A 24,341-nucleotide genomic window follows, 5' to 3' on the forward strand; every position below is an offset into this window, starting at 1 on the left:
TTAAAGTGAGATTAAATTTCTTTTTTTTTCTTAGCCTTGCAAGAGCAAGGCCTCAAAAAATTGGGTACAAACTCAGAATTGCTCCTCTTAGAAAAATTAGTACAAGGCAGAAGATTCATATGGTCTGAAGAGAAACCAGAGTATGAGTTTCAATATTTTATTAAAATAGCATATTTAACCACTGTTAACCAAGAATATTAATTTTGTCCCACCCACCCCAACCCCATATGCAGCACGACACAGTAGTGATTTCAAATATCCTTGATCGTGATAACCAACAGAAACATTTCAAAGTCAAGTTTGCAACTAAAAACTAGACCTTGGAAAAATTCTGCATTAGAAGAAACATCACAAAGCTCTCGAGCAGAATTCTTTTCTCTGCCTGAAAATTAATGCAGTATGCCACCCAGCTGACATTACTGCTGGTCTGTTCTTTCTCCTCTATGCATAGAATAATGTCTCGTTTATATAAGTACCCACTTCATAAATAAATCGGCATTTTCACGTCATTTAATGTTCCTTTTCAGCTTCACAAAGAAACCAGTAAATAAAACTGTCGACGACAGTCACGACATAGGCTCTCACAGCAAGATAAAAAACTTGAAAATATGCAGAGATGCATCAACGCTATTTTACATAAAAAGATTTTAAAAAGTGCAAGGCAAAATCTGCAGTTTTTTTTAGGGGAGTTTTTAGGCACATCCATTTCTTAAAGCAAGCTTCAGTATGAATTCCAGTTTTTTTCTTCATGACACCTGTTTTAGTTAGTCTTTCTTAAAAAAAAAAAAAATACATCCTGTCAAGTGTGAAATAGGGCATCTACGGTCCCAAAAGGCGAGGTTTTCAGTTATGGCGTGTCCGTCCTTTTTTTATCCTTGCCGGCTTTGGTTTGGGGATGTACTGGTTATTTGCCTGGTACTCGAGTTCTTTCCGGAAGTAGTGGATGGCTTTGTTTAACCCTTCCTCCAGCGGGACCTGTTTAAAGACAGGGTGAGAATGAGGGGCAGCCTCTGCCTGCATGGTGCACTTTAACACCAGGGGCCCCCTTCTCCTCCTTTCAGCAGTCTCCATGGAGGAAGATGCTCAGGAAGGCAGCCAGATAAGATTCACACACCTGACTCTTCCTTGGGGACACTCACCCTCTGGACCTTCACCCCCGGGGACTTGACACCCTCTGCTCTATCACTCCCAGGGACTCGAAACCATCTGCACCTTCAACCCCGGGAACTCTTCACCCTCTGCACAGGGACTCGGGACAATGACTGAGCAGCCTCATAATGTGGAGGCCACCAGAGCAAACACGGAGCAGAAATCACAGCAGGTGCCCATGCCGTGCAGACACAACGAAGGACAGGAAAACAGCAGCCCAACGGCAGTCCACCTGGAGAACCTGGAGGACAGTCACCCCAGGGAACGGGGGACCCTCGCCCCAGGAGGAGGGCAGTCTGCTCAAGGGGCAAGGGACCCACCCCCAGGGAGGGGGGCAACCAACCCGGGGAGGACAGATGAAGCCCACAAGTGGGGGCAGTGAACCTGGGGAGAACCCAGGCCCCAAGGAGAGGACCAATCAGCCCAGGGAGGACTCACAACCCAAGAGGGGGGCAACAACTGGGGGGACAGGGGATCGGGAGGGAGACCCAGGCCCAGAAAGGAGAGCCCTGGTAGGACAGTCAGCCTTGGGGAGAAGGGCACCTACACCCCAGGGGGACTCAGTGAACCTTGGGGAGATGAGTGGTCCATGCCCCAGGAGCGGGGCAGTCAGTGTGGGAGGACATAGGGACCTTCGCCCGAGGAGGGAGGCAGTCAGCCTGGGGGACCCTTACCCAGGGGGGCAGTCATTCTGGTTGAGGGGGCCCCATGCCCTGGGGAGCGGGAGTCAGCCTCTGGAACCTGGGGACACCAGGTCCAGGGGATAGCAATCCCGCCTTGGGGAGCCACACTGGGAGGCCAAAGGCCTTTAAGAGGGCGGGGAGGGCCGGGAGGTCTGCAGTTTGCAGGCTTTGGCTTCTCACTCGCCCACCCTGCTTGGCCAAGTGGGGGCCAGCTTGGATGCGGTCACACAGGTAATGGACACCAAGGTTGGCCCTCCTCACCCATGACACCCTGGCTGAATGGACAGCCGACCCTGCAGGGCTACTCAGTTCCAAGCCTGCACTGTCGCCCCCTCAGTACGGCATTCCACGTGAAGCCAGTGAGGGGAGACCCTCAATGGCAGATGCCCCAAGAGTCCAGGTTACAACCGCAACAAAGAAAGGACGCAGGCCTGGAGAGGAGCGTGCCAGAGCTGCCCCACTCAGCAGTGCCCGTGCGGGATAAACACAGGGAAGGGCCCTCTCCAGCGGGCGGCGACAGCCCGACCCCTCTTACCACTGGCTCCCATCCCAGCATCAGCTTTGCTTTCTTGATGTCTGGTTTCCTTTTCTGGGGGTCATCCTGGGCTTCAGAAAGAAACTGAATTTCACTCCCACTGCCTGAATTTAAGAAAAACAAAAACAGAATCAGGAACCTCTGAGGTGTGATTCTTATACGTGAACGTCAAGTCCCACCTGCAGAGCAACACAGATGCAGATGGTGTGATGTGTCCAAGTCCCCTCGCTCTGGCTCTACAGGCCTGAGCCACCCTGAGGTGGGTGAGTGGGCAGGCCCCACGCTGACCACCACCCGTGCGCCCACTGCCCACACGCCAGGCGAGCCATCCTCCAGGCACGAACACCCTACCAGAGCCCCTCGTCTACAGTCAGGCCGCCTAACGAGCAGCATGCAGGGGAGTGAACGGGGGCCAGCCCTGGCCAACACCTTACATGGGCCTGGCCACTGACACAAGAGCCACCCTGGGCCTACACAAAGATGTCCAGCTACCCTGGACAGACCACATGCAGAAGGAGAGAAGCCTGGCCGGTCCAGTTTCCTTGCTGGGCCCACACCCTGCCAGCCAGTAGAATGAAGCCATCCCAGTGACCGTTGGCCAGGCCTGCAGAGGGAGTCCCCACCCCAGAATCTGGAGTGAATAAAACAGCTGCTGTCTGAAGCCACTGGTGTTTGGGGCCGTGCGTCACACAGCCGTCCTCCTGGGATTTAGACAAACTTCTCCACTTCAGCATGAGCATGACCCTGAGGATCTGGTCACACGCAGGCTCTGCTCTGGGACACGTGGGCAGGTCTGTGGGTCTGCATTTCTCACAAGATGGTGATGAAGCTGCTGGTCCAAGGGCCTCACTCGGGGTGCCAGGGCCCGGGGTCCAAGGTGAGCTTCCCCACTGGGGAAGGGTGGACAGATCCCCAGGGGAGACGCCAGGGAAGAATGTAAACAGAGGCTGCTGAGATTTCTGTCTTAGGAAGACTATCCCCTGTACTATCTGACTATTCTGGCTGGTAGCTGACAGCTCGGTGCCAGGACAGACCACCCCAGACACTGTAGCCGGCTAAAGTGGCGGTCTGGATGGGCCAACATCTTGCTCATGCAGTCTAGCCAAACCCATTCCAATCTGGTTGTGTCTGAAACTGATTTCTTGATCAACCGTGGGAAGCAGACACTCCCTGAGCCAGGCTCCTGGGAGCCCCAGGACACCTGTGACAAAGGGCACAGCCCGTGGGCGCCAGCAGCCCACGGATAGCTGGAAACACATAAACTGCTCGTGGCTTAAGAGCACACCCTCTCTGGAGCCACTCCCAGTGTCCACGCCACCTATCCCCTCGGCCAGGGTGGCCAGGACTGCACACGGAACCTAAAGCTGCCCACCAGACTCCCTCAGAAGCACACAGGCCAGCGTTGCCCTCCTGCTCCCTGAAGCTCTGTGCACGTCATGGCCAGCATGTGGCACCAGACAGCCGTCACCTGTGGAGAACTGCTGACCAAGTCACGTCTCAGGCACCGGGGACAAACGGACGTTCCCGCTACACAAAGACCTGCTGTCACCACAGGGACCCAAGTCAGCCCCTTCCCCTTCATCTTTCCATTACTTAAAGCACCTCAAAACAGTGGGCCGCTCCTGACCCAGTTCTGCTTCCCATCCAGTTCAGTCAGCGAGTGTTAACCATGCTGTCCAGACGAGGTGTTACTAACCGACAGGCCAGCTTCAATCAGGGAGGCCTCTGTTCTACTCACCAACGAGGTTTTTGATGAGCTGAGCAAATTCTAGGATGGTGTGTTCTTCCGGGTTCCCCTGAGGAGGAGAGGGTCTCTGGTTAGCAGTGTCAACACAACAGGACGCCACCACCCACGTCCTCCAGGGTGCTTGCAGGCTCATGAAGTCACCGACTCCCACCTCCATGAAGGTTCCGCAGGAGGCACAGCACGGCTGGGGGCTACACTATGCCTGTCCCCGCCTTGGCCTTGGCTGGGGGCATCTAACGGGGACACGCCCCCTGGCCCAGGTACAGGATGGTGTCCAGGTGCAAAGGTTCTGTAACCGCAGTGTTGCTGGGCAGGAAAGCCTGGTTCTGCCAGCGAGCTCCCCCAGGACACGCGATACCCCGATGGGGCACCACGCTCACCACCTCAGTAGTGAAAACCCCTGAGCTCAGACACGAAGCCCGACAGAAATGAAATGTATTCAGAGATGTGGGCTCTGGGCAGCCGGCAGGAGAGACAGGAATTGGTTGAAGGGGTGCTGACTTCTGGAGGGTTTGAGGAAAACCATTTTCTCCTTCTCTTCCTCCCTGCACACCTTCTAGCAGCCTCAGCCCCTTCCTTTCCCAGTCCTGCTGATCCCATCATGAGAGACCACCACGAAGTCTGGTAACTAAATGTCCTAAGTATTCTTTGTTCTCAATCTCCTAGCTTCCTCTGAATCAAGATGACAGAGGCAGGCAGGGTTGTTGTTGTTTAACTGCTAACTCATATCTGACTCTTTGCGACCCCTGGACTGCACCCCGCCAGGCTCCTCTGTCCATGGGATTCTGCAGGCAAGAATACTGGAATGGGTTGTCATTTCCTTCTCGAGGGGACCTTCCCGAACCAGGGATTGAACCAGCATCTCCTGCATTAGCAGGCAGGTTTTTTACCACTGAGCTATTAGGGAAGCCCAAGGTTTTACCATAAATATACAGAAAGTTTTCTGCCAGCAAGAACCAAAGACAACAAGCTGCTCTGCAGGGAAGCATGTCCTCCAGCACGAGGGGCGAAAGGCTGGATGAGACAGCAGGCTAAACTACCTCCCAACCCTGCCAGGAGTGGCTGGGGCTACAGGAAGCCAAGACACAAAGCTGCCTCAGGCAGCCCTGGGTCATCCGCAGCCCTGGCAAGGCAGGGAAAACGTCCTGATCCTTCACTTTTTATGTCTCTAGAAAGTGAGCTTTATAAAAACTAACTGCAGGAGGAGAAGGGGACAGAGGAGATGGTTAGATGACATCACCAACTCAATGGATGTGAGTTTGAGCAAACTCTGGGAGACAGTGAACAACAGGGAAGCTTGAGGTGCACAGCCCATGGGGTAACAGAGTCGGACATGACTAAGCAACTGGACACCAACAAAACTGCACAAGACATTATGGGGAAAAGACATACACACAGCCCCACAACCAGCAGGGGCTTTGCAAGCTCCAAGACCTGGCCTCCAGGTGCTCGGAGTCAGGTTAGTGTCTAATTATGTGCTCGGAGTCAGGTTAGTGTCTATTATGTGGTTCATCTATCCGCTGCAGACGCCTTACATCTTGGCAGACTCCTGTTTCATTCTGTTCTGTGATTTTTTTCCCTAGTGCTGGTTAAGTGGCAAACAGGCACATGCGCTAAGCTTGCTAACAGCAAGTGAACCACAGCAGGAACCGGACTACTAAGCGGGCAGTGGGCGCGGGGATGGACTCACCAGGTTGACGGGGCTGCTGACGTTGCTGTTCATGAGTGCCACAAGGCCATTCACCAGGTCGCTGGAAAAGAGGGGAGGCCGCTCAGGTGCCTGCTGATGCCCACAGGTGTGGTGCATCAGACATGAGCCACCTCCTGGGAGGAGAGATGGGACGTCAGAATAAAATCCTACATGCTAGAGGGCGTGGAGGATGCTCAAGTATTCTAGCAGACAGGGTGGTGTCAGGGAGCTGACTTCTGTGCACAAGTGTAGACAGACGACTGGACAGGATGGGAGCTGAGAGATGGGGCTGAGTTCCCTACATTGTGTATTTCTGAAATTGTTTAACAATTAAAAAGTAAAAGTAGACACACATCCAAAAGAGATGGTGTTTATGCAAGTTTCTGAGGAAAGACGATGTTTAACATGAACCCAGGTAGTTGGCCCATACAGAAAAGTGGATGGTTTTTAAAAAAATAAGCTCCCCTGCAAAAGAAAAACCCTCCAGTATGTGACTCCTATACTGACAAGTCAGATAAAGCAGGCAACCCTGAGCGTTAAAACGAGTTCCCTGGCCCTCCAGGCTTCACCTCCCTCCGGAGCCCCCAGCTCCCAAAGGGGATGGTCGGGGTGTCTAGATGCTGCCAATGGGCTGTGAGCAACTGGGCCATGATGGTGACGGTGAGGAGGCAAACTTCTGCTTACCAAGGTTTGGTTCTTATTTATAGAACCATTAAAGGGTGGTTCTGTCAAAAAAAAACCAAAGTGACTTTGTAAAAATGACACCTCAGTGCTACATAAGCACGGGCTAAGGCACTTCCCCCAGCTGTGTTTCTGACGAGGTTGTGGGGGACTCTGAACATTCGGCCGCCTGGAACCTCTCCTTCCTCCTCCATCACAACCAGCAAGGAGCAGGTTACTGTGCTCACCTCTGAAAAAAGATCTTAGTTTTCCCTCTCCTTTTCATGGGGGGCGGGGGGGGGATGCGGGGAGTTTGCTATTTAGCAAACATGATTTTCTAGGATCTTATTTACAACCAATGGGTGTTTTGGGAACATGCCTTAAGTCCACTCTGCTCTCGCAGATCAAGCACAAGTGCAGATAAACACTCGCTGACCCAGGATGTTTTCTCTCTCCTAGAAATGAACACAGGCCCCTCCATCACTCTGGCGGTAATGACCACATCCCAACTCCCCCTCTGATGACACACGTCTCTGCCTGTTTGGAAAGACACTGAAAGCTGCCGTTCAGTAGCATCCATGAGTTTTTAATACTGAAATGGGGGGGGGGGTCCCCACACTAAGCTGGAAGGTGATGGAATCGTGTAATCATTCAGTGGAGGTGGAGATGGGGCATGCATCTTTTATGCAACAAACTGTCCACTTCTAAGGTCAGAGTTGCATAGATCACACCCATTGAACCTGAAGTTCTTTTAAAGTGTCATTTTGACAAAGCTACTTTTTAAGACAACGCTGCATTGCCTCTGTGATGGGGTGAGGATGCAATCTGCCTACGAGAACACCAGGCACAGACAGGACAGGACACCAGCGCACAGGCCACCCTGAGATGCCAACAGTCACCCAGACACTGCGCCATGCGCTTCAGGGCAAGCATGGATTTTGGAAATGGGTAACTTAGTTCAGCAACGCAAGGTCCCGACATTGTGCATTTTTATTTGAAACTGTGAAGTAGCAGAGTCTCAGTTTCTATAAACTAGCTTATTTAAAACAGCCTGGCCCTGGTGAGCTGACCATCTTGGCCAAACCTTGAACAAGGTAGAGTGGAGGCCAGGAAAGCTCGTTCCTCCAAGTTTAGGGAGGTTGGGGGAGCCTCATGTGTCAGGGCCCAGAGACCCCAGAAGCAAGACCAGCAGACAGCGCAGCCCCATGAAGAGACATTCTGCCCAGAGGGTCCCCAGCAACACTCCACTGACTGCATCAAGGTCCCTCAGGCTGCATGCTGGTGTCTGGTCAGTGAGGGGCACACAGACTGTGCAGAGCGGGCAGCAAGGCACATCCTGTTCTGGCTGGGATAGAACGTAACCCATGCATCACGTGATGCTTAAAAGACTTTTAACCATCAGCAAAAAAAAAAGCACCTGAGAGGCTACTTTAAATGATTTCATATCTGATGCCTTTGAAATAAGAGTGTGTCCTGACTGATGTCTTGTTTACTGCACAGACTCTGGAATATTCCACAAGGTGGTATGGCTGGAGGAGTCTGGGGGCCTTGATGAGGCTGTTAGAGGAGATTCAATGTGACTAAGATGCCAAGATCCCTGAGAAGTGCGCAGACAGGCCGGGGCAGTGGGATGGGATGTGTCACTAAAGCAGGAGGTCCCTGATGCGGACACGCCCCTCTCCCCAGCACAGTCCCCACGATGACGCGGACCTCGTCCATCCCCTCACGGCTCTGGGGTCAAGTGCCCTGACCTGGGAACAGGCTGCCAGGTTGTGCTCAAGTCCCTTCTTAGAGTATTTGGGCAACAAAGTGGGCCAGTGGCAAGATGGCCTCAGGCACTCTGCCCTCCTGGTCAACATACCAACAGGCGTGAGAAAAAAACACCGCTCACTATATACATTTACTCACAACCTTCCTCTGGACTAAATGTGAAAATTCACAAATACTTGCAGGAAAAAAAAAAATCTATAGTAGTTACATGTTTAACTTTTTCTTTCTTTTAAGCCAGGCAAAAGTTAGGGTGACTGCCTGAGTCGGGGTGGGGCTGGGGGCCACCTGCCACCACTTCCCCTGACAGCACCCCTGGGGTGGCCACCAGGAGCACCAGGAAGGGCGTTTCCCAGTGGACAAGGTACCAGAACACAGAACTAGTGTGTGCCCAGTGATTCATGACACCACAGAACGATGCCGGATTCACCACCTCCTGGCACGCGGGAGAACAGGCTGGTAGACACACTGCTCACACTATAGCTCTTGGAACCTAGACTGCACTGTAAAACTTGTCACCAACCAAACTGACTGACAAAAAAGCTAGATTTAGGAGGATGACTGAGAAAATGGTAAATATTACCTGCGAGATAATTCAACAAAGTTATTAAAAATGCTTTTAATTGCGTGTAGTTTTGACACCACATTCCTTGACAATACAACACTCGGCCTTATCTTTCCCTCAATGAGGATGATCTTGTCCACCCAGGAGGCCATGTCCACAGGGTCTGATTCCAGCATCTGCAAGTCTGCTGGACGCAGAGGCCAGCGCCTCACCGGCCTGACCTGGAGCCTCCGGGTGACCGTCAAGGCCGGTGGGTCTACCGACCAGACACTAGGTGGCAGCAAGGGACCAGCCTGTCTGACCTCCGCTCACAGATCCAAGGCACCCTCGAGGAGCAAAGCGGTCAGTCCCGCCGGAGGCTGAACAACTCAGATAGGAGCTGCGGCCAGTCCGGGGTCTTACCTGACATACTGGAAGGCCCTCGTCTGCGATCCGGATCCATACACCTGCGGGGAGACAACAGTGAGGGTGCTGAAACCGCAGATCGGGACCTCAACCCTGATGCCCTCGGGATCCAGAGGCTGTGGCTCCAGGTCCTGCCAGGTCACCTGGGTGAGGTTCCAGCCCACATGGATGACACCCCAGGGTCCCGCTGCAGGAGGGCCTCCACCAGACCTGCAGCTTCCCCCAGAGGCACCTTGAGGGGCCCTGAGTATGGAGACACCTCCTCAGGGCCCCTCCCTCTGGGAGGGAGACGCCCCAGGGCCAAGAGCACGTAGAGAGAGGTCTTCACAGGTAGACCCTGTGCACAAGGCACCAGGGTGTCTGTGGCTGGGGAGAGGGTGACCTGACCCCGTCCTCAGTCACAGCTCCCATGAGCTCCCTCCCTCCCTCCCTCCCTCCGAGGGCAGCGGGGACGTGAGATTCAGGGTCAGCTCCCCCGGATGGGACGCCCTTACCCTGAGCCCCCGGACGACATCCCCATGCCCGCCTGCTTGCCACGCACCGTGAGTGGCTCCCCCTGCAGCGCCTGCAGGATGAAGTTGCTGACCACCCGGCCATCATTCATGTGCATTCGGGGACCGAAGGTGTTGAAGATCCTGGCCACGCGCACCTCCACACCCTCCTGCAACAGAGAGAAGTTGAGCCCCATGCCCACAGCCGCAGGATTCACCATTGCCGTGCCTCGTGGCTCCTCCTTCCAGATGCAGGGGCCTTGCCCTGCACACATGGGATGTGTGTGCTCTGTAATCAAGCCTGGAGTCTGCAGAGTCACCCCAAACTCACAGGAGCCCCAGATCCCACTGTCAGGAGGCCCTGGCGTGAATACACTGCAGAAATCCAAGAGGCAGTTAATTGGGGCAAGAGGAAATGATGGGTGTACATTTTTTGCCCCAGTAAATAAGTATCTATTTTCTCAACAAGCATCATGCTATGCATCTCTTTCCCAATCTCTTTCACATAATGTTTTGTGTAAATTGATCACTCAATAGTTTTAAATGTCAGTGAATGTTTAACAGCTGACTTGAAGGAAAGTAAGACAGCACTTTGTCCTGGGGAAGGACCACATTGTACCTACATCCCCTTCTGTTCTGCTGAAAAACTCATCTATTTAGTGAAAAACCAGACCACCTAGCACCTGATACAGGCGATTGGCTCAATGCCTGAGAAGATACACACATAACACTGATCACAGCAATGGGAGTCCCACGTGGTGAGATTGCAGACCTTCACTCTCTTCTGCACATATTTCCAACGTTTCTATTTTCATTACAATAAACATCTATTACTTCTGTAATTGGGGAAAACATACTTTCAAACGTAATCAGCAAAGTATGTATTTTTTAAACCCCAAAAGCCTTCTGCAATCTGTTAATTTCACAGGCTGCTTTGTCAGTGATAACTGTTTCTATCACCTACTCTGAATCAGTGAACTCTTAGAGCAATCCATCATCCGTCAGACAACAGACATGTGTCTCCTGGACCGAAGGGCACCCCACCAGGAGCAGGTGAGGGCAGTGGAGAGGGGGAACCCACACATGCCCCCAAGCCCACAGCACAGGCCTTGCGGGGGGGACATTTCCAGACAGCCGGGACGTATTGCTCACCTGGGCAGACACGAGTCCTGGGGCAGGTGTGCTGACAAGAACCCACAGGTTGCTTGGCACTGTTGGCCCAGACCCCAGGGTCACAAAAATTGCTGAGCCTGTGTCCACGGGCAACTCCTAGACCGGACACCATGACGGATCAGTCTGTACACTGTCCTCAGGGGGATGTACACTGTCCTCGGGGGGAGGCCCACTGTCACCCTGACCACCACGTGACTTCTGCACACAGGCAACACCATCTGCTGGGGGCCCCGGTGGGCAGCCCCGGCAGGCAGCACCTGCAGCAGACGCGTTGGGCAGTGAGTGACGCCTCCCGAGGGCCACCACCCAAAGGACTCCCAGTGGGTACATTACAGATTTTCGAGAGAGTGTGACTCTCTCAAGACCTGTGAGTGGGCCACAGGTCCTGGCATATAGTCAGTGCTCAATAAATGCTGGCTATGCTGCTACTAAATACCCTTAGTTATCATGAGCTCATACCTTAATATGTACACTTACAACATTAAGTTACACTCCTAGTTTTTTCAACAGAAACTGAAAGTTCAACAAAAATATCCTGTTTGTGCACCATCTTTATTTAGCTCCGTAAAAGCCAAGAAATACAAGCACAAAAGAAGACAGCCTACAGTCTACAAACTTATTACACAATAAAGTGTAGTTATGTCCCCTCACGCACTCGAGTTAGTGTTCTTAGGGACCAACATACATGGAGGCTGTTCCTGGGAGACTGCTTTAACTTTTGCTGTCAAAATATTCTGGGCTCAAAAATGATACAGGCAGTACTGATGTAACTAACTACACTCCCACGTGTAAAACGGCCGCCGGGGGGAAGGTGCCGCGCAGCCCGGGGAGCTCAGCCTGGTGCTCTGTGATGACCTGGAGGGGTGGGGCGGGGCGGTGGGGTGAGAGAGGCTCACGAGGGAGGGGAGATGTGTGTACATACGGCCGATTCACGCTACTGCACAGCAGAAACTAACACAAGATTGTAAAGCAATTATACTCCAGTTTTAAAAAAGGATGACATAGGTATGTCTTTTCTAAAACTGATTAAAATAAATGAATAATACAAGTCAACTGGCCTAGATAAACTTTGAAAGCGATTAGTTCTGCCAAGAAATATGAAATATGCAGAAAAATGTAAATACCTACATCAGCATAAGGTTGTTCTGTGGGTCTTCAACACTTGTAAACGTTAGAAATATAAGGAAAAAAAGTTTCTGGTAATTGCACCCCTCCCCCACAAAGAAACAAAGTGTTTAGGGCCTCCCAGCCCAGCTCTGCATTCTTGGCACTGGGCACCCAGGCAGCGCCCACCCCACCTTGCACAAAGCCCATGGCCAACTGAGCTCCGACTGGGCCTCAATCCAAGGCTGCTCCCAGGATGGACGCCTGCTAGCTTTTCAGTCTCAGAGATCTCGTCTCTCAGTCCAAGAGAGAGAGGCCTCTCTGTCACAGAGGCCTGCCCTGGCTACAGTCATCTACCTACATGTCCCTCCGGTAAAGAGTATGTCAGTGAGGACCCCAGAACTGATCAAGAACAACAGATGGCCTAGCTGGGGCCCCATCTGGACATCTCACTGGTGTCTGCACAGCCTTCAGGCGGACGAGACAGGGCCTGTGAGCAACAGCTCACGGCCCAGGGCAGACAGCGGGAAGCCAGGTGGGAACCCAGACCCCCACCCCTCAGCTGGGAGTGAGCAAATCCATAACATGGAAAGATCCATGGGCAGGCCGCAGCACAGGGTAACTAAGGAGGCAGGGACTCAGAGGGTGAATAACAATCCCTGAAGACGCCCATGTGAAAGCAAAAATGAAGTATACCCACTAGATCACAGAAAGAGAAGTAAAAAGTTAAAAAAAAAAAGTGTCCACCCACCCGGAGGCTTTGAGAAAACAGAAGCACTTATTATTAACTGCTGGTGGGCGGTTAGTCATAAAGCTGATCCAGCCACGCCAGGGTCTTCAAAACCCAAAGGCTTCATCTCCAGAAATCATTTTTTAAAAACGAGACATGGGGAAGGCTGTTGACAGCATCGTTAATTTATGACAGTGGGGAACCAGGGAACCCATCCCTGGACAGGGTCAACCACGGTCAACTGTACTTGATCCAGCACAGTGACCTGTCTACACCACCAGCCCCCGATACCTGTTTCATGTAGGCATAGCACATGGTCTCGGCGACTCGCTTCCCTTCATCATAGCAGGCTCGGGGTCCTATGGGATTCACGTGGCCCCAGTAATCCTCGGTTTGTGGGTGGACTTCAGGGTCTGCAGGAGGGAGGGGGCGGTGGTGGAAGAGGAAGAGCTTTCAGAACCTCCCTTTGTTCAAGTTCACATATTTTACAGACAATGGATAACGATGATGCAAAAGGGAGTTTGGGAAAGACCAGGATCAGCACCTGGAGAGACACCTATCAGAGGGGATTCAGGATTTCTGCTAAGGGTGGGGTAGGCTGGACACCCACAGAGAGGCCCTGAATGCTGCAGGGGACCAACAGAAAAAGGGGGGCACAGACACCTGCTCCTCAGCTGGCACCGGTGGGGTGAAAATGCCAGAGGTTCACGACCCAGCTTCACCCCCTCACAAAGCCACTTTGCTACTACAGCAGTGAGGGTGCAGGGGACACCTCATCTCAAACCCGTCCCCCCTTCAGCATTGGGGGGGCCGGCACACCAGATGGGGGTACCTGTAGGCATCACTGTTGGAGCAGACCTGGGGACCTCTGAGAATCACCCCAACATCACTCACAAGCTGACGTCAGAGGCGAGATGCTAAGTGAGGGTAGTAGGGGGTAGTGGAAAAGACACCCGGGGCAGGATAGGGACCATAAGGACACCAAGACAGGAACAAGGACAGGGCCTCACTGTTTCTGGGTCACATGATACAAAGGGCCTCCTGGTACCGCGTGGGGACCTGCCAACCTCTGCAGAGTCCAGAGGTGGGAAGCACCTCTCAACGCCCCTTCCTGGAGCTGGTGGGAGGTGGGGCACTGCCTGGACTTCAGAGTTGTGGGGGTGCTCTGCCTCGCCAGCGGAGGCAAAGAGCAGAGCCGCATCATCAGAACTGCACCTTCTATGATTTTTTTCACTTGGTTCCCTTATTTATTTTTTAAAAAGGTGTCTCTTCCCACACTGTCCTCTCACTTCCCGGCTGTGACAGCAATGCCTGGAGAAAATCACACTGCATTAGCTCTGGCTTCTGCTGCATCCACTAAGTGGTTCTCCAGCACCCTGCGTCTGCGGGCAGGGCTGGGCAGGAGCCCCTGAGTAGATGGGGCCCTCAGCTCCCTCTGAACGCTCACATCCTCAAGGTTTGGGGCGGGCAGGGCAAAGCAGGCGCTAGGGTTTTCTACTCCACCTACTTAAGGCTCTCTCAGAACCTGCCCTAAAACAGCGGAGGCAACCAGCACACATTTGTCTCCCCACCATCTGTCTCCTGACCCTTGAGCTTCCGGGATTTGGAGAGTGGAGGGGATGGGGTGCTGATTTCACTAAAGAGCAAACCCTCTGGCTAAACCAGCAAAGCCTCCGTGATCTGACTCCTGAGGTGCCTCTGGAGCAAAGACACTTCTGTGGATTTTTAAGTGGCCGCTGCTCGTTGGCAAGGTGACATAACCCAGTCCTGGTTGGGGGAGGTCCTTCAGCAGGAGAAAAAGTCTCATCCTACCCGGAGGAGGGAATCCCTTGGCCGCTGACTGCTGGAGAGGAACAGCCAGGCGGGCCTTCTGGAAACGAGTCTAGACTCACTGGTCCTTCTCCCCCTGCTGTGACAGGAGCCAGCTGTCCAGGGGGCTGGAGTGATACCCACTCACCTCCGTACACCTCTGAGGTGGAGGCCAGGAGTAGACGGGCCCCAACTCGCTTTGCCAGCCCTGCGGAAACATGACAGGACACTGTCAGCTTCAAGGAACAAGGAAAACAAGCGTTCAGCCAATTTAAGGAATGTTTCGGTATAAATGGTATCTGGCCATCCGGGCATTGTAAGTTATCCACTCGTACTGCATCTACTTTGGAATCTAAATTTAAACTGTAAGAAAAGCACAAATGAACTTCTAGAAACACGGCAGTTAGCTGAACATGTGTGACTGTGAACAGGGCCAAACGCACAGCCTGTGGACTTTATTGTAAGGTATGACGTGGGGAATTTTATAAAGATCCCTTTACCTGAACGTGGCAACCAGCACCCCATCAGGTAACTACCCCCACCCTCGCAGGCAGAGGGCAAGGTCCTTCAAACCCTGCCACTCTCTCCCTTGATGGTCAGCCTTCTCTCCTCTGCTCCCCACATGCCCCGGGCACCTCCAACTGTGCCCAAGACCGTCTCCTGTTCAGGTACCTCTGCCCCACTCCCTCTTTCCTTTGAGGTCCAGCTTCCGCAGTATCTTCTCCAAAGCAACTGGCCATGTCCGTGTCCAGCTCTGACCCCTTCTCACCTTCACCCCTCCCAGCAAGAATGGACTAGAGTATTGTCATCTGCCGTGCTCAGGTCAAGCTCTAAGACAGCAGTCCCCCACCTTTTTGGCACCAGGAGCTGGTTTAATGGAAGACAATTATTCCAAAGAGGCGGCGGGGGTGGGGGTGGGGTGGTTTGGGGACAATTGGCGCACATTACATTTATTGTGCACTTTATTTCTATTATTATTACACTGTGATATATAGTAAAATAATTACACACTTCGCCAGATGCAACTGAGCTGTCACTCGCCACTCACTGGCAGGGTTCTGACATGAGTCTGCAGTTGATTTATTCTGGTCTCTGCAGTCAGACCTCTCTGCCAATGATACTCAGTAACTGCAGCCGCTCCCCGGCACTAGCATCATCGCCTCAGCTCCACCTGATATCAACAGGCAGTAGAGTCTTATAAGGGGCTCTCAACCTAGGTTCCTTGCATGTGCAGTTCACAGTGGGGTCTGTGCTCCTATGAGAATCTAATGCTGCCCCTGACCTGATAAGAGGCAGAGCTCAGGCAGAAATGTGAGTGATGGGGAGTGGCTGTAAATACAGATGAAACTTCACTCGCTGCTCACCTCCTGTTGTGCGGCCCGGTTCCTAACAGGTCATGGACCAGTACCTGGGGCCCCTGCTCTAAGGGCATTTCAGGGCATCAGCTGTGGGAACCTCTCCATCCCCCATGGTCACCAAGTACCTGAGTGTAACCTCATCTGACCTACCCCCTGTCAGCGGACAGGAGGGAGCATCCTGTAACAGGTGGGAGGAAGGTCCTCTTTCTAAACATCGTGAGCATGGTAGCTGTTTCTGCACTGCCTCCAGCTCCACGTGGAGGCGGGGTGGGGGGCTGGAGAGAGCTGGGGGCAGGTGCGTGTGGTGCTAAGAACAGGGTGTCTCCACCACGTGCACCTGACGGTCAGGACACCAGTGCCCTCTCTGGGTTAGAGAAAGCGTCCTTCACTTCCCGCAGAGCCTGCTGCCCCGAAGGTTTTCTCTAAGAGACCTTGCTCCCCACCCCACTAACCCTTTCTCAAATTGAAATGCAGGGCTGTTTCCCAAACCCAGTTACAAAATCGCTTTAAATTTTCCATAATTAAATCCACTTTTCACTTGACATTTAAAGAAGCGGTTCCTCTCTTCACTTTGCACCTAATCAAAACCCTTGGTCTTTAAACCCATGGGAACGGAAGCGCCTCTGACCTCAACCACCCAAGTGCACGTGGTCCACGCTCTGGATTTGCCTGTGGGCTCAAACACGGCCACCCAGGGCGGTGCTCACGCTCACCTTCCACTTTCAGGGTGAGGCGTGCAGTCAGTCTGGAGCTTAGCTTCCTCAACCCCACGAGGAGGCTCTCCCATCCCCAACGCCGTGGGCCCAGCCCACGCCCCACCTCACATCAGAGCCTACAGCGGCCCTTCCAGCCCCAGGGCACGCATGCCACAAGCAGGGGGAGTGCAGGAGGGGCAGGTGGCCACTTGGAAGGCAGGAGATGTCACTGAGGCAATGCAGACCGATTCCCACAGCGATGGACCCCCATGATGAGTTGTGACGGCAAATCCAGTCACCCTGAGAGCATGCGTGGGGAAGGGGGGCTGAAGAACAGAAATGATAGGATCCAACGCCTGGTCCTGACACCCTGACGGCCTGCAGGACGAAGTGACTCACCCAGCATGTTTAGTGTTCCAATGGTGTTGGTCTTCAGTGTCTTGATGGGATTGTACATGTAGCTGGGAGGCGAGGCAGGAGACGCCAGGTGGTAGATCTGGTCCACTGTGAGGGGTGGTGGGAGGCAAAACACACCTGTTACTTTCAGGGAAAAGACTAGAAAATGCGGACCTCTCAGAATTGGACCTTGTGAAAACAGTGCTCATGTATCTTTCACCAAAATTCTACTCATTACCTTTCATTCTTCTTAGAAACTAGTTCACATATATGAGACTGGAAGAACTTTAGACAGAAACAAAGTCTGATCATCTGGAACAACAGCATGCTGGGGCCCCTCATGTGGCCTGTTCCCCTCTACCTAGAATCGGTCTGATCGCCAAGTGGACTGCTCCCTGAGAAGATCTATCTGGATAAAGTGCTCAGATTGGAAGGCAGACTGAGTTCTCAGACACGGAGAGACGCACGAATATCAAAATGAGCAATATTTTAAGTTTATAAAAACAAATCTGACACAAAGGGTAGGAAAGTGTGGGAGATGAGAGAGCTTTTGCTCTGTTTCTACTTACCCTGCATATAAACACCAGATCTAGAGGTGGTTTTAGAGCCACCGAATAGCGAAAACGTCTGGATCCCACATGACTCCCCTGGCACAGAGGTAATGCTTTAATATCTGTGCCTTCGACCCCAGAAATGAATGAATAAATAAAAATTGAAAACAACACTCATATGGAAACTCTCAAGGGTGTCCAAATAGCCAAGATAACTTTGAAAAAGTGCAAAGCTGAAGGACTAACATTTTCTGATTTCAAAACACAATACAAAGCTACAGTAACAAAAGGGTGTGTTACTGGTATAAAGACATAGAGACCAAAGGATTGCAGTAGACAGCTCACAAATAAACCCTCTGTGTACAGTCACACGATCTCTGACAAGGGTGCTGAGCCACACAGTGGAGAAAGGATAGTCTCTTTAACAAATGGTGTTGGGAAAACTGCACATCCACGTGCAAAAGAATGAGACTGGACCCTGATCTTACACCACACCCAAAAACCAACTCGAAACAGACTAAGAGCCTAAATACAAGACTTAAAGGAATAAAACTCCCAGAAGAAAACACAGGGAAAAAGCTGCATGACACTGAATTTAGGAAAGATTTCTTGAATTTGACACCAAAAGTAAAGGAAACAGAGCAAAAATAGACAAATGAGACTAGGTCAAACATTCTGCCAGGATCAAAAGACACCATCAACAAAGTAAAGACAGCCTACAGAATGGGAGAAATACTTGCAAATTATATGTGATAAGCTAATATGCAGAAAACATAAAGAACTCCTAAAATGAACAACAACACAAAATCAACCAACTTAAAAGATGCAAACATTGAATATATTGATACATTTCTCCAAAGATGATACACAAATGGCTAAAAAGTATATGAAAAAACACTCAATGTCACTTAACAGAAACACACAAATAAAGACCACACTGAGGTATTGCCTCACACAGATCAGGATGTCTACTACCAAAACCCCCCCAAAAAGTAACAAAAGCTGTCTTCAAGGATGTGGAGAAACTGGAGCCCTTGTGCACTGCTGGTGGGAATGCAAACGCTGCAGCCACCATGGGAACAGTGGGGCCTTCCCTCAGAATATTAGAAATGGAATCAACATAGGACGACATTTCACTCCTGGGACTACAGCCAAGGGAATGAGAGAGCAGAGTCTCAGAGAGACACTCGCGCTCGCACGTGCCCAGCCGCATTGCTTACAGTAGCCAGAGGTGAGAGCCACGCAGGGTCCCCGCACAGACGGCCCAAGAGGTGAGAGCCACGCAGGGTCCCCGCACACACGGCCCAAGAGGTGAGAGCCATGCAGGGTCCCCGCGCAGACGGCCCAAGAGGTGAGAGCCACGCAGGGTCCCCACACAGACAGCCCAAGAGGTGAGAGCCACGCAGGGTCCCCGCACAGATGGCCCAAGAGGTGAGAGCCACACAGGGTCCCCGCACAGACGGCCCAAGAGGTGAGAGCCACGCAGGGTCCCCGCACAGACAGCCCAAGAGGTGAGAGCCATGCAGGGTCCCTGCACAGATGACCCAGTGAGCAAAGGACTGCCCCCCTCACCCCTCCTGGGAGGGCTAAGGCACGCTCTGTAACATAAGACCTCATGCTGCCTTAAGCAGTGTCTCCTTCCTACAGGGACACGTCCTGCCTATAACAGTAAGGCCCCAGTGGCCTCACCAGTCACTGACAGTCTCCCAGAAGGAACTACAGGCAGGACAGTGGGGGAAACTTCAGAACAAGCATAAAAAATCAGTCATGAGAGGTGCTAGGAAGATACCACGAAGCATTAATAACCAAGGTGAACTCTCACCACCCAGGAAAAAATGCTCAGAGCCTGCCCACTGCATGGCACACTGCACCCAAACAAGCATGATGTTCAAACCCCTGAGCCGAGGGAGGGCGACCGGCGTGGCGATCCGTCCGTGCTGGCTGCCGGCCACCAAGCGACTCTCCTGCCACCCTGTCCCAAGAACAAGCCAGCATGCTGGAACGGCAACTGGGAAACAGGAGCCTTGAGAAACGAGCCCGAAAGAGCTCAAGTTAAAGCGTGATTAAAACAGTAAAACCAACTCGAGTTCTCCTTTCTCGCATAATTTCCTTAAATAGGTTCAAAGTAGTGTTCTTGGCAGGCTGTGGGCATGTTATTTTTATGCTGGGAGGAAGACGGGCCCAGGGGGGGTGGCCACAGCGCACTGGTCCTCCTGTGAATTCTGAAAACTCAGGCAGTCTAACCCCAAATGAATGAATTCTGCACATGTGAGACATAGATACAGAAAGAAAAAAGCACTCAAAACTAACAGCTCTTGAGATAATTCAAAATTACTGCTCAGAATCCATACCAAAAAAAAAAAAATCAGGTGCTATCTCCTACCAAAGGGGAAATCCACAGAGAGACAGACAGAATATTTACATCTTCCTGCAGTATTTTTCTTTTTACCATGTTTTTTTAACCAAGTTCCCTGCATGATCTGTGTCAAACCTCTGCCGTGTCACGGCCACTCAGGGCCACATGGCACACACAGCCTGACCACTGCTCCCCGACACCAGCATCTGTGATGAAAAACAGGGCTTAAGAAGACACACAACTTTTCAAAGTGTAAAGACCAAATTTCTCTTGACATGGAAAATTAAGAGTGGGATTGTGCCTTGACTTTGTATCAAATAATACTGACTTAATGCCAAGGGGAGGCTGCCTGCTTGAGGTCTGGCCCAGCCCCGGATCAGCCACCAGCTGGCATGCCCCCCGCCCCCCACAACAATAAAAGGTGGCACCCAACGTGCTGGCTTCCCTGGAGGAATTCCACGTTACACGGAGGGTCTCTGAGCTCCACAGCCTCTGCATTCAATGCTTACACTTGCACCATTCTAAACTACTGAATATAATTCTACAGAAACATTCCAATCTGAGGGGCACTCTTCAAATGCCCACAGAAACACGGACCCAAAGCTCTCAGCAAATGCCGTTTTCAGTCCCACCTCTTACCATCACCTGGCAGAGTTGCGGGGTCGGGGGGACAGTCAGGTGTTGACAACTCCCCCCGCCCAGGTCTCCCCTTGGATTCCTCCGCCTGGTACAAGGAACTAACAGAATGGGCTCAGCACCCAGGGCTAACAGCCCACCCGACACACATGCTCAGAGAACTAGCAGTGTCCACCACAAAGACGTGCCAACAGTGCCAGGACACAGCAGTGCACATCGCGGTCACTACCGTCATCTGCCCGTGGCTCTGGGCCCCTGGATGTCCTCCCAGGGCGCCGTTAGGGCCAGGACCCAGCTTCCCAGCCACCAGGGCCTCTCTGCCTGTTTCCTTCTCTGCAGACACACTGCCCATGAAGCGGGGGAACAAGCCCTCAGGGAAGCTCTGAGGAGTCACAGGCTACACACATCCCAGGTGATAACAGCAGTGACCTCACATCCGTACTGGGCACTTGCCGAGCCACGTCCACTTCCTGGACGGCCAGGTGCGGCAAACAAGCCCCACTCCCAGCCGCATGGGGTAACGAAGCTGTGCTATGTTCACGCCATGGGGAGATGCTAACAGCACAGAGAAGGGGGGAGACAAGTCTCTGTAAAAAGACCTGGTGCAGCCGCACAACAGAACACGACTAAGTGCCAAAAAAATGAAAATAATAATAAACAAAATAATAATGAAGTAGCACTGCATGAATGATACAGAAAGATCACCAGGATACAAAACGCAAGGGGGAAAAAAATCAGAGCAACACAAAAAATGCTACTTTCTCTACTGTAGGGAAGAATCATGAATACCTGCTTGTGTTAACTGGGTCACAGAAGGAAATTGCAGATGAGCGAATGTTAAGAGCAGTCTCCTGGAGTGAGGTGGCAGGCAGAGGCAAGAGGAAGACTTTTTAAGGAATTTCTTTTTAATTTTTTAAAAAAAAATTGAACCATAGAATTTATTTTGCCTATTAACCATACATTTAATCTAAAAAGATCACATTTAAAGAAAAAATGATTAGATGTTAAGAACAGAGAGAGCATTTTTGGATAAGAGGATTAATTTTCTATTTTCTTTTTTATACTTTTCCAAATGTTCTGTAGCATCTGTGTATTATTTTTATCACTAGGAAAGAATCATCTTTTGAAAGGGGAGAAAAAATTAAGATTCTCTTCTATGTAACTTTTAAAAATTTTGTTTATTTTTAATTATTTCTTGCCTTTTAGTTATTTAATTATTTCTGGTCTTTGTGGATGCTCAGACTTAGCTGCTCTGCAGCATGTGGGAGCTCCCCAGATCAGGGATCAAACCTGTGTCCCCTGCATAGAAGGCCAGACTCTTTTTTTTTTTTCTTTTTTTTTTTTTAGCTCACAGAAGGCCAGACTCTTAACCCCTTGACCACGACATTCTATCTCTCAGCCCCTGTGACCCTCCCATCTCTGCCAACTCCACTTTACCCATCCGTGTCCTCTGCACATGGATCAGAGGTATTTAAACAGTCATTCTGGTTGTAACTCCATGTCCCTGCTACGTCTGCTCCAGGTCTGATGCTGGCTTTGCCTCTTCAGGCCGAGTCTGTACCGTGGACGTGCACCATGCACCAGAACAGTGGGGATAAACAGGCTGGACACAAGCTGCGCTCGCTGCCCTGCAGCCCTCGAGGTCAGAGGCTGACCCCCTGGGACCTTGGTGTGGTCTCCCTGGTTGTCCCTGGGCTTCCCTAGAGACTCTTCCCTACCTAGGCCTGGGGCCCTGGTGCACCTGTTGTCCTTGGGGTCTCCACTGAGGGGCGTGGGGAGTGAGGAGACCAGGATAGGGTCTCCTCATTGTGAGCCTGGGCTGGGGGCATCCCTCCATGTTGGTCAGGCTATGGGGCGAGGTCTCCCCTGAGGAGCCTTCAGGGGAGAACTGGGTTCTCTGGGTGGATTTTTAGGAGGGCTCGTCCCCCCGGCCCCCTCACTGGAAACCTGTCACTGAGAACCCCCCTCATGGGGCTCCTGGAGGGGAAACTTAACACAAGGGCCCCGACCCCCAGAGCTGAGGCTGGGACTTACAGCCCGTCCACACTGTCCCAGCCCCCGGGCAGCTCCCACTCACTTCCGCCCAGTCGGGATTCTGTGTCCAGCACCATTTTGGGATCCCGGGGGCAGGGCTCTCTGTCCCCTGCAGGAGCAGAAAAGGCTGCCGGCCATCAATCTGCTCATCTCCCAGCTGTGAGGACAGGAGGGGCTACTCCAGGCTCCCAATCGGTCAGACCAGAAACCTGAAGTCCACCCGTCCACGAAGACAGTTCCCTCCTCTTCCAGCTCATCTTCCGAGGGGCGCCCCTCCCTTCAGGATCACCGCCCACTGTCCTGTCCCTAGGGCCCTCTCCTGGGACAGACACCTGCCTGCGTCCAAGGTGACGTCCCCAGCCACAGATCAGCGACCACCGCCCCGACGGCCTGGCGTCCACCCCACAAACCGCACACACCCTCCACTGGGCCTGGCTTTTCAGAAACCTCCCATGTCCTGAATGGGTTGGGGGGTGGGGTAGGGGGAGAATAATTCATTTTACTGCTTCCAGAGCCAGTCTGCAGGGTAGATTCAACATCAAAAACTTAAACACTGTGGTGGGTAAAATCCAGAATTCTTTTAAGGCCATAGACAATCTGATTAAGTTATTTCAGTGATTACAATTTCTTCCAAAGCAACAACTTTCTTTCCCAATCCTCTAACGCTGACAATGCAGAGGCCTCTGTCGCAACCCCTGTGACAATAAGCCTTCCTGTTTGACCATTTCATAACTCATCACCACAAGGGGGCCCAGAGGCTACTGCGCCCGCCCAGACTCGAGCCACCCCAGTTATAAGCTCCTCCTCCACATGGACCACCCCGTCCTGAGTCCAGACAAAAGTTACTTTCCCACTGGAAATAGGAAATCAGAATAAACCACAGTGGTCACACTTGATAATAACAAGATGTGTGCTGAGAAGAAGCTGGTAGACCTCTGCTGGGGAGATGAAGATCAAGTGGTACCCCTGGGACCCTGTAAAAACCCACACAGCATGCCAGCCCGGGAGACAAACAGACCAAAACAGTCCCACAGAATGCTTGTCCCACAGAAGAATATTCCTGCCCTGCTCTAAATATCAGATCGACAGCCATGTAACAGGGAATCCAGACCGCTCCCCAATCCAGTCTCCATCACAGAGGCCAGGGTAGTGCCCGAGATGTGGTGAGACTTTCCAAAACCAGACAGGGACTCCACATGACCGAGTCAGCCACCCATCCAGGGGCCCCATCGAGCCACCCGCCCACGAGGCACCAACCAGCATAGTAGCCCTCGCTCACCTTCGATGTACAGTGGCTCCACCACGTCGTGGTTGATCAGCTCAAAGTTCTCGTGGCCGATCCAGTGCTCCACGTTCCTCTTCCTGCCGGTGAAGAAGTTGTCCACCACGGTCACTTCGTGACCGTCCATCATGAGTTTGTCTGTGAGGTGGGAACCCACAAAGCCTGCGCCCCCAGTTACCTGCATGGCGACAGGAGAGGAGAGGATGGTGATCACTCTGTACAAGGGATGTGTACCAGTGTAGCCCCTACTGAGCAGGGGAGGGTGTGTGCGGGCAGGGAAGGTTGTGTGTGGGCAGGGGTGTGTGTGCGGGCAGAGGGGTGTGTGTGCGGGCAGAGGGGTGTGTGCCCGCAGGGGAGGGGGCGTGTGTGGGCAGGGAAGTGTGTGCGGGCAGGGGAGGGGGTGTGTGTGGGCAGGGGGGTGTGTGTGGGTAGGTGAGGGTGTGTGAGAGCAAGGGGCTGTAATGTGTGGGCAGGGGAGGGTGTGTGCAGGCAGGCTGTGGAGGTACGGGTCCTGTGACTCCAGAG

The 24,341-nt window shown here is 52.3% G+C and overlaps 1 protein-coding gene and 1 non-coding gene across 3 annotated transcripts in view; both read right to left on the reverse strand.

Moving 5' to 3' along the window:
- Positions 1–32: 32 nt before the first annotated feature.
- On the reverse strand, positions 33–144 carry LOC136165576 (U5 spliceosomal RNA). The gene has a single exon (XR_010662585.1). It is a non-coding gene; the product is annotated as a U5 spliceosomal RNA (small nuclear RNA).
- Positions 145–495: 351 nt separating this feature from the next.
- UXS1 (UDP-glucuronate decarboxylase 1) overlaps positions 496–24,341 on the reverse strand; it is a 52,935-nt gene continuing 29,089 nt past the window's right edge. For both annotated transcript variants that reach the window (XM_065927310.1, XM_065927311.1), the window contains exons 6-15: positions 23,814–23,994; positions 16,961–17,065; positions 14,657–14,716; positions 12,991–13,112; positions 9,743–9,862; positions 9,199–9,242; positions 5,805–5,865; positions 4,106–4,163; positions 2,368–2,471; positions 496–975 (exon numbers count right to left, since the gene is read on the reverse strand). In XM_065927310.1, the coding sequence (XP_065783382.1) occupies positions 844–975; positions 2,368–2,471; positions 4,106–4,163; positions 5,805–5,865; positions 9,199–9,242; positions 9,743–9,862; positions 12,991–13,112; positions 14,657–14,716; positions 16,961–17,065; positions 23,814–23,994 (987 nt within the window). In that variant the 3' untranslated portion in view covers positions 496–843. The remainder of the gene's footprint in view (positions 976–2,367; positions 2,472–4,105; positions 4,164–5,804; positions 5,866–9,198; positions 9,243–9,742; positions 9,863–12,990; positions 13,113–14,656; positions 14,717–16,960; positions 17,066–23,813; positions 23,995–24,341) is intronic.

This window comes from Muntiacus reevesi, chromosome 3 (assembly GCF_963930625.1).
Source record: "Muntiacus reevesi chromosome 3, mMunRee1.1, whole genome shotgun sequence".
NCBI lineage: Eukaryota > Metazoa > Chordata > Mammalia > Artiodactyla > Cervidae > Muntiacus > Muntiacus reevesi.